The sequence below is a fragment of the Ranitomeya imitator genome, chromosome 3 (genome assembly GCF_032444005.1).
Source record: "Ranitomeya imitator isolate aRanImi1 chromosome 3, aRanImi1.pri, whole genome shotgun sequence".
NCBI classification, from domain to species: domain Eukaryota; kingdom Metazoa; phylum Chordata; class Amphibia; order Anura; family Dendrobatidae; genus Ranitomeya; species Ranitomeya imitator.
The window spans coordinates 42,903,179-42,919,217 of NC_091284.1; the positions used below are offsets into that span (position 1 = coordinate 42,903,179).

Below are 16,039 nucleotides of genomic sequence, written 5' to 3' on the forward strand. Positions count from 1 at the left end.
CAGTGTACATACATTACTTATCCTCCAGAGCTGCACTCACTATTCTGCTGGTGCAGTCACTGTGTACATACATTACATTACTGATCCTGAGTTACCTCCTGTATTATACCCCAGAGCTGTACTCACTATTCTGCTGGTGCAGTCACCGTGTACATACATTACATTACTGATCCTGAGTTACCTCCTGTATTATACCCCAGAGCTGTACTCACTATTCTGCTGGTGCAGTCACCGTGTACATACATTACATTACTGATCCTAAGTTACCTCCTGTATTATACTCCAGAGCTGTACTCACTATTCTGCTGGTGCAGTCACTGTGTACATACATTACATTACTGATCCTGAGTTACCTCCTGTATTATACCCCAGAGCTGTACTCACTATTCTGCTGGTGCAGTCACCGTGTACATACATTACATTACTGATCCCGAGTTACATCCTGTATTATACCCCAGAGCTGCACTCACTATTCTGCTGGTGCAGTCACTGTATACATACATTATTTATCCTCTACTGATCCAGAGTAACACGTGGCATTTTACCTCCAGAGCTGCACTCACTATTCTTCTGCATTTCATTGGAGATTTGAAACTTTCTCATGTGACAAAGCCATAACCGCTTTCCCAATAGTTTCCATATTGAAAAAAAAAAATTAATGCAGTTCTGGACTACACAGAATACAAACTAACTCAACATCAGTATTAAATTTTGCATTCTATATTTATTACTAGATGGTGGCCCGATTCTAACGCATCAGGTATTCTAGAATATGTACGGTTGTAGTTTATGAAGTTTTCAGAATAATGCCATTTATACACAGGACTGCGCCTGTCGCTGATTGTTCGCGGCTGGGTGCCACGTAGTATATAGCACAGACACGTAGTATATTGCCCAGCCACGTAGTATATAGCACAGAGACGTAGTATATAACAGCCCATGCAGTATATAACACAGGCCACGTACTATAGAGCACACCGATGTAGTATATTGCCACGCCACGTAGTATATAGCACAGCCCACATAGTATACAGCACAGAGATGTATATAGCACAGCCCACGCAGTATATAGCAATGTGGGCACCATAGCCCTGTTAAAAAAAGAACTAAAATAAAAAATAGTTATATACTCACCTTCCGGCGGCCCCGATATCCAGCCCAAGCGTTTACCGATGCTCATCGCGACGCTCCAGTCCCAAGAGTGCATTGCGGTCTCGCGAGATGATGACGGAGCAAAATAAGCAAAATTGTGACTGATCCTCCTCCATGGATGACAAGCCACCTCACATGAAGGATCTCAGGAGGCCTTACTGTTGTCAGACAGATCTTCTAGTAGTGCTCATGTTTTCTTCTCCAGACAATCCTTCTTTCAGATGTCCCACACAGTTTGAAGAGGTTTCATAAGAGAAATAACTACCGTATTTTTTTGACCATAAGACGCACTTTTTTTCCTCCAAATTTGGGAGAAAAGTGTGGGTGCGTCTTATGGTAGGGATGTAGCATGTGGGGAGGAGGGCAGCTGCAAGTGGGATCGCACTGTTATCCCACTTCAGGAGGCAGAAAAATGTCCCCACTGCCCAGAATCAGTGCTGGGGAAACCACATGGTCCCGATGATTAAGTGCAGTGAATATTCATTAGCTGCTTCCCCACCCACCTATCAGCTGTGCAGTGAGCCAGGAGCAGCAAATGAATACTCCATTTGCAGGGACACATATGGTTTCCCCAGCGCTGGATTCCTGCAGCAGCTGGGGAGATCTGTGTGTACGGGGGAGGAGGAGGCAGCAGCAGGGTGGCAGGGGAGAGGAGAGGAGATCTCTGCATACCTGCCTGGGCTGGACTGCTGTGCACAAGGAGTGATGTCAGAAGTGGGCGGGCTGGAGCATCACATGGCAGCTCAGAGCCCTCCCTCTTCTTGACATCATCACAGGTCCTTCAGACTCCCCACTAGAATCTGCTGGCTTCCTCTTATAACCTGTGCTGTCACATCTGTGCTGGAAAGGCAACAAGAGGGAAGGCTCTGTGTGTGCGTTCATGGGATTCTCCAGCTTTTTACCTCACCACGGCGGGCCTGGCTGGCTGCCACAATTAAGAGGTTAGTCTTTACAAAACACAATAAAGCACTCTGCCACTCCTTTGGTGAACTATAACTCCCAGCATGTCACAGGATCTGCAGGACATGCTGGGAGTTCTAGTTCTTCCATGGGATTTTAAAGCAACACTCCAGTGTTATTTTGCAGTGCTGGAGTGGTGCTTTCAAGCCCTGTGCCCCCATTCTTATACTCACCCTCCAGCATCTTCATATAGTACTTCACAGACACCACACTGGTCCCGCAGCTTCCAACATAATAACATACTATTATATATAATAACGCCACATATAATAGTATGTTTTTTATGTTATTAGATATTTTACCACATTTTTTGCTTCAAATATTTTTTTCCCTATTTTCCACCTCTAAAACCTGGGTGCGCCTTATAGTCCGGTGCGTCTTATAGTCCGAAAAATACGGTCCCTGACCACAGCCGCAATATCGGAATGGACCTCAGTTGCTCGGCATTTTGCCATCTTGTCTCGTCCCGGAGCTGCACTTCATCCAGAGTTACAGTGTGTATAACAAAGAAGCGATTGGCCAAAAGCGAATAACGATCTGGTACCACCTTTAAGAAAAAAAATCTGTTCATTGCTTAGTAACCACTTAACTTCCTGTGAGTGACTACCATTAATACATGAAGCCACCTGTACAGGAAAAAAGTCAGAATTTTATCCAGTAAAGTAGACTTCCTCCAAATGATACAGACTTGAAAGTGTATAGAAACAAGGTTAAGTGCCTAATGTGTATAGAGATAAAGGCTGGTAAGAGAAAAGGAGGAGAAGGGTGTCATGGCCGACAGACAGAATAGAAGGCCCGAAACACACCAGTTTCTCAATGCCAGGCAGCCGGCGTGCCTGTCGCTACCGATAACACTCGGGTTATAAGGCCAATCACACGGTACTACAATTCCTTTACCACACAAACAAAATCCATCTAAAAAGCTCAAAAACGGCATAAACATGGAGTCAACAAACGAGCTTTGACAGTTGCCATGGTGACGCCGGAGTTTCCTTCACCCTCGGCGCGCTTTGAAATGAAGATCTGAGCAACACAGTCTCCTTATGGCGGAATCCCTTCAAAACACGGCCCTGAAGGCCAGGCTTTTTTTTTCCCCCTCATTTTCCACCCAAATCTTTCATTTCTCTTCATGTGCATTTCAGAAATCCCTACTGACAGAGTTTAGGTTCAGACAGAATGCAATTGCCAAATCCAGATTTTCCTCCTGTAGGACCTGGGGGTGCTGCTCGCTCCCAGCCGAGGGAATTTATTTGGTTTCAGAGGAAAACACTGAAAAATGAATAATGAAAAATACTTTAATTTGGATAGAATGTGCCATGTTAAAATGGAGCTGGACACATTGAACCCACATTTACTAACTCCTTCCTGACAGTGACATCTGGTTTTGGCACTTTTTTTTCTCCCCCTCCCTCCAAAATCAATCACTTTCTTATTTTTCCATCCCATATGAGGGATTGGGTTTTTTTTTCCTTCATGTGACGAGATGCACTTTTATCATAAACTGCACAAAAAAAAAAAAAAAATTCACTCCACTTGGCACCAAACACTAATCGAGGGTCTATCTTACGCAAATTTTCTTTGTGCTTGAATGCAGGTTAACATTTTCCAATTGGGATACCACCCATTTTAGAATGGTAACATGACGGTGTCTGTAAAGAGTCACGAAGGCGGAGTTTAGTTCTACCGCTTTCCACAATGCTGAAAGGGTGGGGCATGCCATTGTGATTGGTTCTTTTATAATTTCCTACATTTGTATACGGTAAGCGATCCACTTTTCTGGAGCTCATCTGTTTCCCAGAACATCAATAAGTAAATATCCGTGAAGAACCTTTATTTTGGGAATTTAACGTCTCTTTTGAAGTATCATGTCCAGACTCTTCTAATCGTAAAAACACAGCAGAAGATGCTCCAAATATCTGATATTACCACGTGAAAAAGCTCAACAGCAGTTCTTGAACATATGGTGGTTGCTCAATATCTGGTACTGAACATGAAGGTAAAAGCCAAGCAAGAGCACGAGACTTTTTACCACACGCATCTTGTTTGCACGAGTTAAATGCCGTTGTCAGACTGACAGCGGCATTTAACATGTTAACAGCATCAGGGTGGATCGCAATTCCACCCACGGTTGTTTGGGGCACATGACAGCTGATCAAAATCAGGGAGGGACATGACTATGAGTCATAGTTCGTGAAGGGGTTAAATGGGTTGTCGAGTTTTAAAAATACATTTCATTCTAAAAAAAAAGAGAAAAAAAAGAAATCAGAGTTAAAGGGGCGTTTTTGAGTTCTCTAGTTGCTTTAGTTAGACAACATGAAAACCAGCAAGTTTGCAAATGACTAATTTTAATCTGCTGTAAATCTCCTGCTTTTATCTTTTATAGTGTACAGTTGGTTTCCATGGAGCTTGGCTACCAGATCCTGGCTGATAAAGCAGTTGCTACACTCCAAGAGAATTGTTAACTCCTTAACTCACCAGCCGGGCAGCTTTCTCAGCAGGTCTCCTAATCTGGAGCTGTGTGCTTGTTCTAATGCCTTGTTAGCTCTATGATTAAATACAGTGATAATAGTGTACTCAGAACACATCACTGATGGCTGAATGTGTTACAGCAGAACTTGTGCTGAGCTTTATAGTTCTACTAATACTACGGCCCTACTATCCATCAGTGCCATTACCCAAGGAGGAGAACCTGTCCTGCCAGAAACCGAGAAGTAAGGAAACTAAGAAGACTGCAATCCTTTGAGTTGATCAAGAGACAACTTGAGATAAGTCTTTTTAGGAGAAAGTCTTCTGTTCAGGCTTTAGATTTTTCGGCCACAATGGACAGGAGAAAAAGAAAAAAAGTGCGTCTATCTTTGGAGTACCCTGACCTGTCCTGAAGTAAACAAACAACCCATGGATTTCATGACAGGGTGTCCCCACACTTTTCGATCTGCTTATTGATCTTCTAACAAGTAGGAATTACCAAAATAAGCAATTCCTTCAGTACTTTGGGATACAAGTAAGAAGGTACAATGAAGACTGTAGGCTTCATTAAGAAGGCACAGTCATTGGAGGGTAACACAAGAACTGTAAAAATTATAACACTTGAAACCTCCAGATCTCAACATGATCCCAAAATCCACAGTAGAAGAGATGCAACACTATATACACCATGCTCATAGGAATCGTATATTGTTGTAGGGTCATGGCACAAAGTCAGCACTGAGAAAATGCAGTATTTCCTCCAGGTGGGAATGCGGTCTTACAGGTTATGTACCCTGACCGGGCTGTAAGTCCGAAGATCTGATATTCCAGAACAACGAGCCAGCATTTGGGTATCCCATGAAGGACTAAGCTTCCTAAAATTGGAAGAGGAAGATAAAGCTTCCAAAACTACCAAAGGAATGTGAAATATCTCCAGAGTGAGAGGTGCAGGAACTTCAAACGCTACGATGTGACCTTGGGGGATACGAGCAAAGGATAAAACAGAGTCTGGGAACTGGCGTGACTCAGGACTGTTCCCAAAAATCTGCCTACATCTCATTTCCCAGACCTGAATGTGCTGTAACCTACAGGTCACCCTCCAAAGAGGAGAAGCCTTTCATCCTCTATGTGTGGGAAGAGGCAAGGCCAGGGCGCGAGGACAGTTATTACCAAGACGTACCAATTGTATAAAGGAAGAATGGTTTTATTTTACAAATCTCCTTTTTTTGCATTCAGATTTCTCAAATCAGTCCTGTAATGTGGCCGGGATAGGTCACTTCCTACGATCCAGCCATATGTAGGCTTGCCGTACAAGATACAACTGTCCATGTAGCCACCTAAGGTAAATTGACATCTTAGGGAGGACACCAGTACTGGATGCCCCCTCTGGGTAGACATCATAAAATCTGACATTACATCTGACATAACACTACAACTAAAAGTTAAGGCTCGCAGAAGCTTCTCCCATCTAAATCCGGTGAGCCAAACCAGAGATGATCAGCTGATGGTGCTCAAGTTAAAGTGGTTCTTTGTGGTGATGACCCAGACAACAGCATATGAAGCTGTAGTCATCCGTAAGCTTTAGCAAAAACTTAATGACTCCATATAATTAAAAAATGCTAAATCAGTTCCTCGTTGTGGGTGTCGAAATCCAGACGTGAGATGATCTGCTACTCATGGTGGCTCCCAAATGAAAGTGGTCCTCTGTGATTAAAGGTACCTTCACACATAACGATTTCGTTAAAGATATCGTTGCAATGTCACGCTTTTTGTGACGTAGCAATGATCCCGCTAACGATCTCGTTATGTGTGACATCGACCAACAATCAGGCCCCTGCTGGGAGATCATTGGTCGCTGGGGAATGATCAGGACCTTTTTTTGGTCACTGATCACCCGCTGTCATCGCTGGATCGGCGTGTGTGACGCCGATCCAGCGATATTTACCCTGGTTACCAGACATCGGGATACTAAGAGCTGGACCGCACTTAGTAACCCGATATTTACCCTGGTTACCATTGTAAAAGTAAAAAAAAAAAAAAAAAAAAAACCAGTACATACTCACATTCCGATGTCTGTCACGTCCCCCGCCATCAGCTTCCCTGCACTGACTGTCAGGGCCGGCCGTAAAGCAGAGCACAGCGGTGACGTCATCGCTGTGCTCTGCTTTACGGCCGGCGCTGACAGTCAGTGCGGGAAGCTGACGGCGGGGGACGTGACAGACATCGGAATGTGAGTATGTACTGTTTTTTTTTTTTTTTTTTTACTTTTACAATGGTGACCAGGGTAAATATCGGGTTACTAAGTGCGGTCCTGCGCTTAGTAACCCGATGTTTACCCTGGTTACCCGGGGACTTCGGCATCATTGAAGACAGTTTCAACGATGCCGAAGTCTTTCCCCTGATCGTTGGTCACTGGAGAGAGCTGTCTGTGTGACAGCGACCACACAACGACTTACCAATGATCACAGCCAGGTCGTATCGCTGGTCGTGATCGTTGGTAAGTCGTTTAGTGTAACGGTACCTTAAGACTTGACATCTAAGTAACCATATCGAGACAACGGTGAGGTGACCATGGTCCTCGCCCAACTTTCCCAGAAGTTTATAAGAGCCGGTATGATTAGAAAACAGAAGGATAATTTTAATACCACAAGTATGGTGGGTACATGAAAAATATTAATACCTAATGGAAGGACCAACCTGAAAGAGAAAGGCATCACCAAGCGAGTTGCTGAGACAGAACACAAAGTCCTTCTTTGGATGCTCTGGCACGGCCTGCACGATGCTGTTCTCCACCCACACGGCGTGTTTCGGGATACTGTTGTTGTCTATGCCAGAGCGGCTGTCACTTTCATAGAAGAACAGAGTACACCCTGTAATTGAGTTCACAAAACAGATGAGAATCATTTTGACCAATGGCAGTACAAATCACCATATAATTGCTCCCCTTCAATCGATCGGCAGTAATTCAACCTTAAAATTGTCCATAAACATAACTTTCTAGGGTAAATTTTCGATGAAAGGTCTGGACACGACACTCTGTTTTAGTAATGAAGGCGACCTTGTGATCAGCGGATCGCTGCAGATTCTGCCGCTGTAGATCTCTCCTGCAGTGGCCTCTACAGGCAAAATGTAGTATGACATGGCGGCCATTCACACGGATGGCTATAAATCCAAATCACAGACAGGCTGAGTGGATTAATTTAGAATGGACTGGAGAAAAAAAAAAAATCACCGATTTTCTTGGGTATTTTTTAAATCCTTTCTGAAAACTTAAGAGAGATTTCTTAATGTGTGAATGATTGGAGAGGATCTATAATAATTATTTATAATAAGGACACATGGTGGGCTTACTGGTCCTCAAAGTCCGCAAGGCACACTGTGGAACCTCTATGGACTTCATGAGGATACGGAACTTGCCACATGCCGGTGATTATTTCTGCCGCTATCCGATCACACAGCTACAAAACATGGGGAGGTAAATATTCCTGATCCCCGATTGCATGCGATATCTGATTAATGCACTGACTTTACAAATCACTTCCACGCTGTCAGATGGAAGGACCTGCTTATCGTGGTGTTGTATCATCACATCCCTGAGAAGAAATACTCCTCACACCCTAAAATCTTGAAAACCCGGGGAGTAGCTGTATCACAATATGTGACCGCTCCCATGTGAAACCTTAAACCGTGACGTAAAGCCTACTGCATCCAGAGGTGAACGCCAAGACAGAGGGATCACCATTTCTAGATGTAGACCAGATGTCCACCGAGGGGGAAATGATTTATGAGACAATGACAGCGAAGGCTTACAAAGCCAGCACTGAGATATGGCAAGTATCTGGTCCACAAGCTATGTACAGCGCCATGACAATACGCAAGCGACAGAGGAAGCAAGTCCTCTGGAGAGGGCACAGCGGGGGACAGGGTCCTCTGGAGAGGGCCCAGCGGGGGCCAGGGTCCTCTGGAGAGGGCCCAGCGGGGGCCAGGGTCCTCTGGAGAGGGCCCAGCGGGGGCCAGGGTCCTCTGGAGAGGGCCCAGCGGGGGCCAGGGTCCTCTGGAGAGGGCCCAGCGGGGGCCAGGGTCCTCTGGAGAGGGCCCAGCGGGGGCCAGGGTCCTCTGGAGAGGGCCCAGCGGGGGCCAGGGTCCTCTGGAGAGGGCCCAGCGGGGGCCAGGGTCCTCTGGAGAGGGCCCAGCGGGGGCCAGGGTCCTCTGGAGAGGGCCCAGCGGGGGACAGGATCCTCTGGACAGCGCCCAGCGGGGGACAGGGTCCTCTGGAGAGCGCCCAGCGGGGGACAGGGTCCTCTGGAGAGCTCCCAGCGGGGCCAGACCAGCAGCACAATCATGCCATAGGTCTTAACTGTCAATTATCAGGAGCACACAACCCCTGGCAAGCAGGAAGCCAGAAGGGTGGAGCGCTCCTGAAGACAGAAGATAACACCGCTTTTATTACGGTCTCATTCTGATTAATTAAGTGTTGGGGTTCTTGCATCTTACCTTTTAAAGAGACCCAGTAATGCTTCCACTTCCTGCGGGTGGCAGACTCCACCTTCTTATTTTTCTTGTGCACCAGGAAGTTCTTGACGGCCAGCGCCCCAGCTTTCCGCACAGTCCCTTGGGCAGCTGTCAGGAGAATGTCAGACTGGCCCGGAGAGCTTAAAGTGCCGCTGCTTTGTTCGTCGCTCAGTGCTGAATTGGCCTCCTCCAAGTTCTCCCGATTGGAGCTGCTCATCTCCAGCTCTCGGCGGAAGTTCTCGTACACTCCTTGGTGGAGGACATCTCCCGAGCTGCTGCCGCTGTCGCTTCCGATGAAGACTCTGCTCGTTGCAGGAGAGTAACTGGAGGTGGTGGCATTTGAGCGTCTCGACATAAAATCCGTGTCGGTGGTGGCTGCATCGATGCCACTGTCTGTAAACTCGCTCCCCTCACCACCAGTGTTGACGTCCTACAAGATACAACAAATTAACATGGTTTTACTTCTTATTTGAAGACACTGAACGAAGAGTAAATATCTGGGTCTTCTATGACGTTTCTGACCAACAATACAGAAAATGTATCCCTTAGTCAATCACATCTTAAAATATCCCCACCTAAAAAAATCTGTAATAACTGCTCAATTGTCTTACAGCACCTCTACAGGTGAAACCAAGTACAACATGTGATCTATGAAATAAATAGGCTGCTTGCAATAAGGGGTCCTCCAGATAAAGAGTCACTCTCTCTAGTTGCTCTAAGTGACCACCTAAATGAAGGACGATAGGTTATCCCCTTAAAGGAATTGTTGGCTTAACAACGTTCAGGCGTCTCCAAAAAGGAAAGCAGTTACAAAGAGCGTCTCTCTCTGAAGGACCTGTCCAGTGCTGTACAACAGAGGCAAACAGTTGATTGGAACGAGAATGGTGTAATGCTTTAATTCCCCTGCGGAGGCACTGCAGGGAGATTAAAACATCCAAGACTTAGAGCTGAGCGCTGGGCGTCCCAGCAGGGAGCACTCCGAGGTCAGTTTATTGTTGAGGGCTAGTCTAAAGCCGAGAACCCCTTTAAATATATGAAATATATAAGGCACAATGATCACAAGGTCCCGGGTCGTCTTTTAATGTTCCCTATGCCGATTGGTCATTAGGTACAGGAATCATTTTGGAGTTGATAATCACTGATTGACAGGCATCACTTCTTGGCCTCCGGTATTTCATTCGGTGGCAGCCCCCCGCGGTGAGCATGGCGCCTTGGCAGGGACGGCATCACTGTCACATCATGTATTTAATTATTCACTAAACCGGAGATGGGGAATACAGAGGGAAGCAGCGTCGTGAAGCCTGCGGCAACATCTGCAGCTAAACTTAGACCCGCGAGTGTTCCCGGGAAGTGATAGAGCGCCAATTCCACTACTCCAATATCAATTTGGGAAATATATTTGCATTTTGGAATGAAAAATGGCATCGTTAATTTTACAGCGGCGCCGCGCTGCTTACTCAGCATGAAGGAAGCGCGGCATACAGTATTTTATTGGAAAAAGATTTCCTGCAGCTTTTAAATAAAAGTATGGGATGATCCTGGAAGAGGAATGGCCATTATATTGTGCCTATAACTCAGTCACACAGCCGGATCCTGGCGCCTCGCTGCCACCCGGCGGTAATTAATACAATCAAAGTCTTTCAGGTTTTATCGAAGTCGTTACCTTTGGTTAAATATTATCTACTGATTGTGTTCTCAGATCTGTTCCGATATTTTACAGCTTTAAAATAAGTGACTGAAACAGAGGTAAATTGTCTAACCCTCTGTTTCCACAGCAGCTCGGCTTGTTCAGATTGGCTGCGGTGCGTAAGCAGAAGCCCACCGGCGTGAAGGCAGAGTATGCAGAGCCAGCTTCTCCTACCGTAATAACATTATATGGCAATATGCACACGTCGCGTATATGGATGCAGACATTTCTGCATGTCTTGGCAAGAAAAACGTAGCTATAAAAACTCTTTGGACAACAATGAACGCTACATGGATAATATAGATAGACATATAGATAGTGCAACAGACAATTGCACAACCCCCCACCCTCCCCCCCATATTATAATTGCACCCTGTGGAGATAATTGGACAGATTTGTATGATTAAATTACAAAAACGAAGGGGGTCCGCTCCCATTTATTGGTAACCAGCAAAGGTAAAGCAGACAGCTGTGAGCTGATATTGTCAGGCTATAAAAGTTCCTGGTTATTGGGCTTTTCCCAGCATAATACAAAACAGCTGCCACCCCAGAAGTGGCGCTTCACATGAGATGCTCAAATTCTGGTGTTTAGTCTTCGCGATTGCCCTGGGCAGTAGCAATCAGGGTAATGGGGTTTGGGGTTGATGACTGCTGTGAAATGACTAATCACTGCCGACATCAAGCCCTGGTGTTAATAATGAAGGTGTCTATCAGAGACCCCCATTACTAGCCAAGTAAGAAAAAAGATCACAAAAAAAAAAACTTTAAAGAAATAAGCACTCCCTGACACTTTCCCTCGTTCATCACTTTATTAAACCAAAAGGTTTGCACGCAGGTCCGACATAGTGCACCAAATCCGACAGTCCAGAGCGCAGAGTGACCAGGAACGTAGAAATCAGTGTCGTTACAGACTTCCCCGCTCTTCAGAGGGAGGCGAGACCAGGCGCCTCGTAAAAAAAAAAAAAAAAAAAAAAAATCGGTACATCAGTAACGGTCACTGCTCTTCAAATGTTCCTGGTCATTCTGTGCTCTGGACTATGTCGGACCTGTGTGTAAACTTTTCTTTCTAATAAATTGGTAAACGAAGGACAGTGTATTGTCATAATATCTCAGTTTTTCAGGTTTCCATTTGTGGACTGTCAGATTTGGTGGTTCTGCGTGGAAACTGTTTACTTTTTTTTTTTTTTAAATAAAGTGTTGATCGAGGGATAGTGTCGGGAGTGTTTATTTCATTAAAGTATTTTTGTATGCGTTTTTCTTTTTACTTACTGGGTTTGTGATGTGGGTATCTGATAGACACCTCTCCATTATTAACACCAGAGATTGACGGAAGCTGTGCTTTTGGACACTACACAGCTGACATCAACCCTAAGCACCACTACCCCATTTGCCACTGCACCAGGGTAATCTTGAAGAGCATCGAATGTGCTCCTCCACTTCTGGGGTGGCTGCAGTTTTGTATTTTTAACCCCTTTACCCCCAAGGGTGGTTTGCACGTTAATTACCGGGCCAATTTTTACAATTCTGACCACTGTCCCTTTATGAGGTTATAACTCTGGAACGCTTCAACGGATCCCGGTGACATTGTACTTCATGATAATGGTAAAATTTCTTTGATATTACCTGCATTTATTTGTGAAAAAAAACGGAAATGTAGTGAAAATGTCGCAATTTTCCAACTTTGAATTTTTATGCAATTAGATCACAGATATGTCACACAAAATATTTAATAAGTAACATTTCTCACATGTCTACTTTACATCAGCACAATTTTGGAACCAAAATTTTTTTTTGTTAGGGAGTTATAAAGGTTAAAAGTTGACCAGCAATTTCTCATTTTTACAACACCATTTTTTTTTTTAGGGACCACATCACATTTGAAGTCATTTTGAGGGGTCTATATGATAGAAAATACCCAAGTGTGACACCATTCTAAAAACTGCCCCCCTCAAGGTACGCAAAACCACATTCAAGAAGTTTATTAACCCTTCAGGTGTTTCACAGGAATTTTTGGAATGTTTAAATAAAAATGAACATTAACTTTTTTTCACAAAAAATTTACTTCAGCTCCAATTTGTTTTATTTTACCAAGGGTAACAGGAGAAAATGGACCCCAAAAGTTGTTTTACAATTTGTCCTGAGTACACCGATACCCCATATGTGGGGGTAAACCACTGTTTGGGCGCGTGGGAGAGCACGGAAGGGAAGGAGCACCATTTGACTTTTCAATGGAAAATTGACTGGAATCGAGATGGGACGCCCTGTTGCGTTTGGAGAGCCCCTGATGTGGGGGGTTTCAACGTTTAGGCACAAGTGACACCTTTTTGGAAAGTTGATCCCCTAAGGAACTTATCTAGAGGTGTGGTGAGCACTTTGACCCACCAAGTGCTTCACAGAAGTTTATAATGCAGAGCCGTAAAAATAAAATCATTTTTTCACAAAAATTATATTTTTGCCCCCAATTTTTTATTTTTCCAAGGGTAAGAGAAGAAATTGGACCCCAAACGTTGTTTTACTATTTGTCCTGAGTACGCCGATACCCTATATGTGTGGGTAAACCACTGTTTGGGCACACGGGAGAGCTCGGAAGGGAAGGAGCACTGTTTTACTTTTTCAAAGCAGAATTAGCTGGAATTGAGATCGGACGCCATGTCGCGTTTGGAGAGCCCCTGATGTGCCTAAACAGTGGAAACCCCCCAATTATAACTGAAACCCTAATCCAAAACACTCCCCTAACCCTAATCCCAACAGTAACCCTAACCACACCTCTAACCCTAACACACCCCTAACCCTAATCCCAACTTTATTTATTCCCAACCGTAAATGTAATCTAAACCCTAACCCTAGCCCTAACCCTAATGGGAAAATGGAAATAAATACATTTTTTTAATTTTTACCTAACTAAGGGGGTGATGAAGGGGGGTTTGATTTACTTTTATAGCAGGTTTTCTAGCGGATTTTTATGATTGGCAGCCGTCACACAGTGAAAGACGCTTTTTATTGCAAAAAAATATTTTTTGCGTTACCACATTTTGAGAGCTATAATTTTTCCATATTTTGGTCCACAGAGTCATGTGAGGTCTTGTTTTTTGCGGGACGAGTTGACGTTTTTATTGGTAACATTTTCGGGCACGTGACAGTTTTTGATCGCTTTTTATTCCGATTTTTGTGAGGCAGAATGACCAAAAACCAGCTATTCATGAATTTCTTTTGGGGGAGGCGTTTATACCGTTCCGCGTTTGGTAAAATTGATAAATCAGTTTTATTCTTTGGGTCAGTACGATTACAGCGACACCTCATTTATATCATTTTTTTTATGTTTTGGCGCTTTTATACGATAAAATCTATTTTATAGAAAAAAATAATTATTTTTGCATCGCTTTATTCTCAGGACTATAACTTTTTTATTTTTTCGCTGATGATGCTGTATGGCGGCTCGTTTTTTGCGGGACAAGATGACGTTTTCCGCGGTACCATGGTTATTTATATCCGTCTTTTTGATCGCGTGTTATTCCACTTTTTGTTCGGCGGTATGATAAAGCGTTGTTTTTTGTCCCTTTTTTTACTTATGGTGTTTACTGAAGGGGTTATCTAGTGGGCCAGTTTTATAGGGTCGGGCCGTTACGGACGCGGCGATACTAAATATGTGTACTTTTATTGTTTTGTGTTTTTTTAATTTTGATAAAGAAATGTATTTATGGGAATTTTTTTTTTTTTTTTTTTTTAAACACATTTGGAAAATTTTTTTTTACTTTGTCCCAGGGGGGGACATCACATATCGTTGATCTGACAGATTCACTGTCAGATCAGCGACCTGCCTTACAGAACTGCAGGCTTACCAAGCGCCTGCTCTGAGCAGGCACTTGGTAAGCCACCTCCCTCCCTGCAGGACCCGGATGCCGCAGCCATCTTGGATCCGGGCCTGCTACAGGGAGGGAGGTAAGAGACCTTCGCAGCACCGCGATCACATCGCGTTGCTGCGGGGGTCTCAGGTAAGCCCGCAGGGAGCTTCCCTGCTTCCCTTTACCGCCGGCACACCGCGATCATGTTTGATCGCGGTGTGCCGGGGGTTAATGTGCCGGGGGCGGTCCTTGACCGCTCCTGGCACATAGTGCCGGATGTCAGCTGCGATTGGCAGCTGACACCCGGCCGCGCTCCCCCCGTGAGCTCGGCCGATCGCGTATGACGTATGACATACTATCCCGTCGGTGGTCATATGGGCCCACCCCTCCTCGACGGGATAGTATATAATGTCAGAAAGGGGTTAAACTGCTAAGGGCTTAATAACCAAGGACCTTCAAAGGCTGATAATGTCAGCCCTCAGCTGTCTGCTTTACCTTTGCTGGTTACAAAAAAATGGAGGAGACCCCACATCGTTTTTTCCATTTAATTAATCATAAAAATCTGTCCAATAAGATACCCAGGGTGCAAGTTTATATGTCTGGGTTTTGAGCAGTTATAGGTTTATTATCTACCCCTATACCATTTACTGCGGTGTGAAAAAAAAATAAGCATGCAAAAAAAAAATCTGCAAATATGCAGCAAATCCATAATCATTTTCTAGACCTGTGTGCTTATAGCATTTTTTAAATTACTTATTTGAAGTCAATGGATGAAAAAAAAAAAAAAAAAAAAGAACCAACATCCTGCAGGTTTAAATCTGCAAGTCACAAATAAGCAGCGTGTACACGAGACTTCAGGATTCTGATTCACTTTGCTGGCATCAGGAAAGCCTTCAGGTTGTGACACCCGCGCAGCAAAAACGCACTGTGTGCACACAGCCTAAATGATGAGAAACCACAAAATCAACCTACAAATGAAGCCTTAAGAGTTACAGTGGCTTCCGTTATTAATATTTTTGGTTAATATTAGTCCGTAGGTAATATTTAACCAACGTTGTCTTCTCTTCATTACATAGCTATAAAATCAGTGACTACAACTGAGATAAATAATCTATTATTGAGAAACCTACTATTGTAATAGTCTCAGGAGATCGCAACTTTTTTCTACTGCAGCTCGGAACCTTTAGATTGGCTGCTGAGTGTAAGCAGAAGCCCACCAGCTCGAACATATGGAGGACACATTTCATCTACAGCAAGAACAAAATGACCATTAAATAGGTCAAATGACAACTAAATCAATGTGTAATCAAGGTCTTAAAAGTTGCAGTCGCTACCTTTGGTTAAATATTACCTACTAGTTCTTTTCTGGCCGCTTTCTTGGCTCGGCTCCAATGTTACACAGGAATAATCAGTGACTGCA

General features: G+C 44.2%; 1 protein-coding gene across 4 annotated transcripts in view; it reads right to left on the bottom strand.

Annotated features, from left to right (window-relative positions):
• TIAM1 (TIAM Rac1 associated GEF 1) overlaps nt 1–16,039 on the bottom strand; it is a 261,361-nt gene that overhangs the window by 83,113 nt on the left and 162,209 nt on the right. For all 4 annotated transcript variants that reach the window (XM_069760831.1, XM_069760832.1, XM_069760833.1 and 1 more), the window contains 2 exons: nt 9,073–9,520; nt 7,276–7,448 (listed from right to left, as the gene is read on the bottom strand). In XM_069760831.1, coding sequence (XP_069616932.1) covers nt 7,276–7,448; nt 9,073–9,520 — 621 coding nt within the window. The remainder of the gene's footprint in view (nt 1–7,275; nt 7,449–9,072; nt 9,521–16,039) is intronic.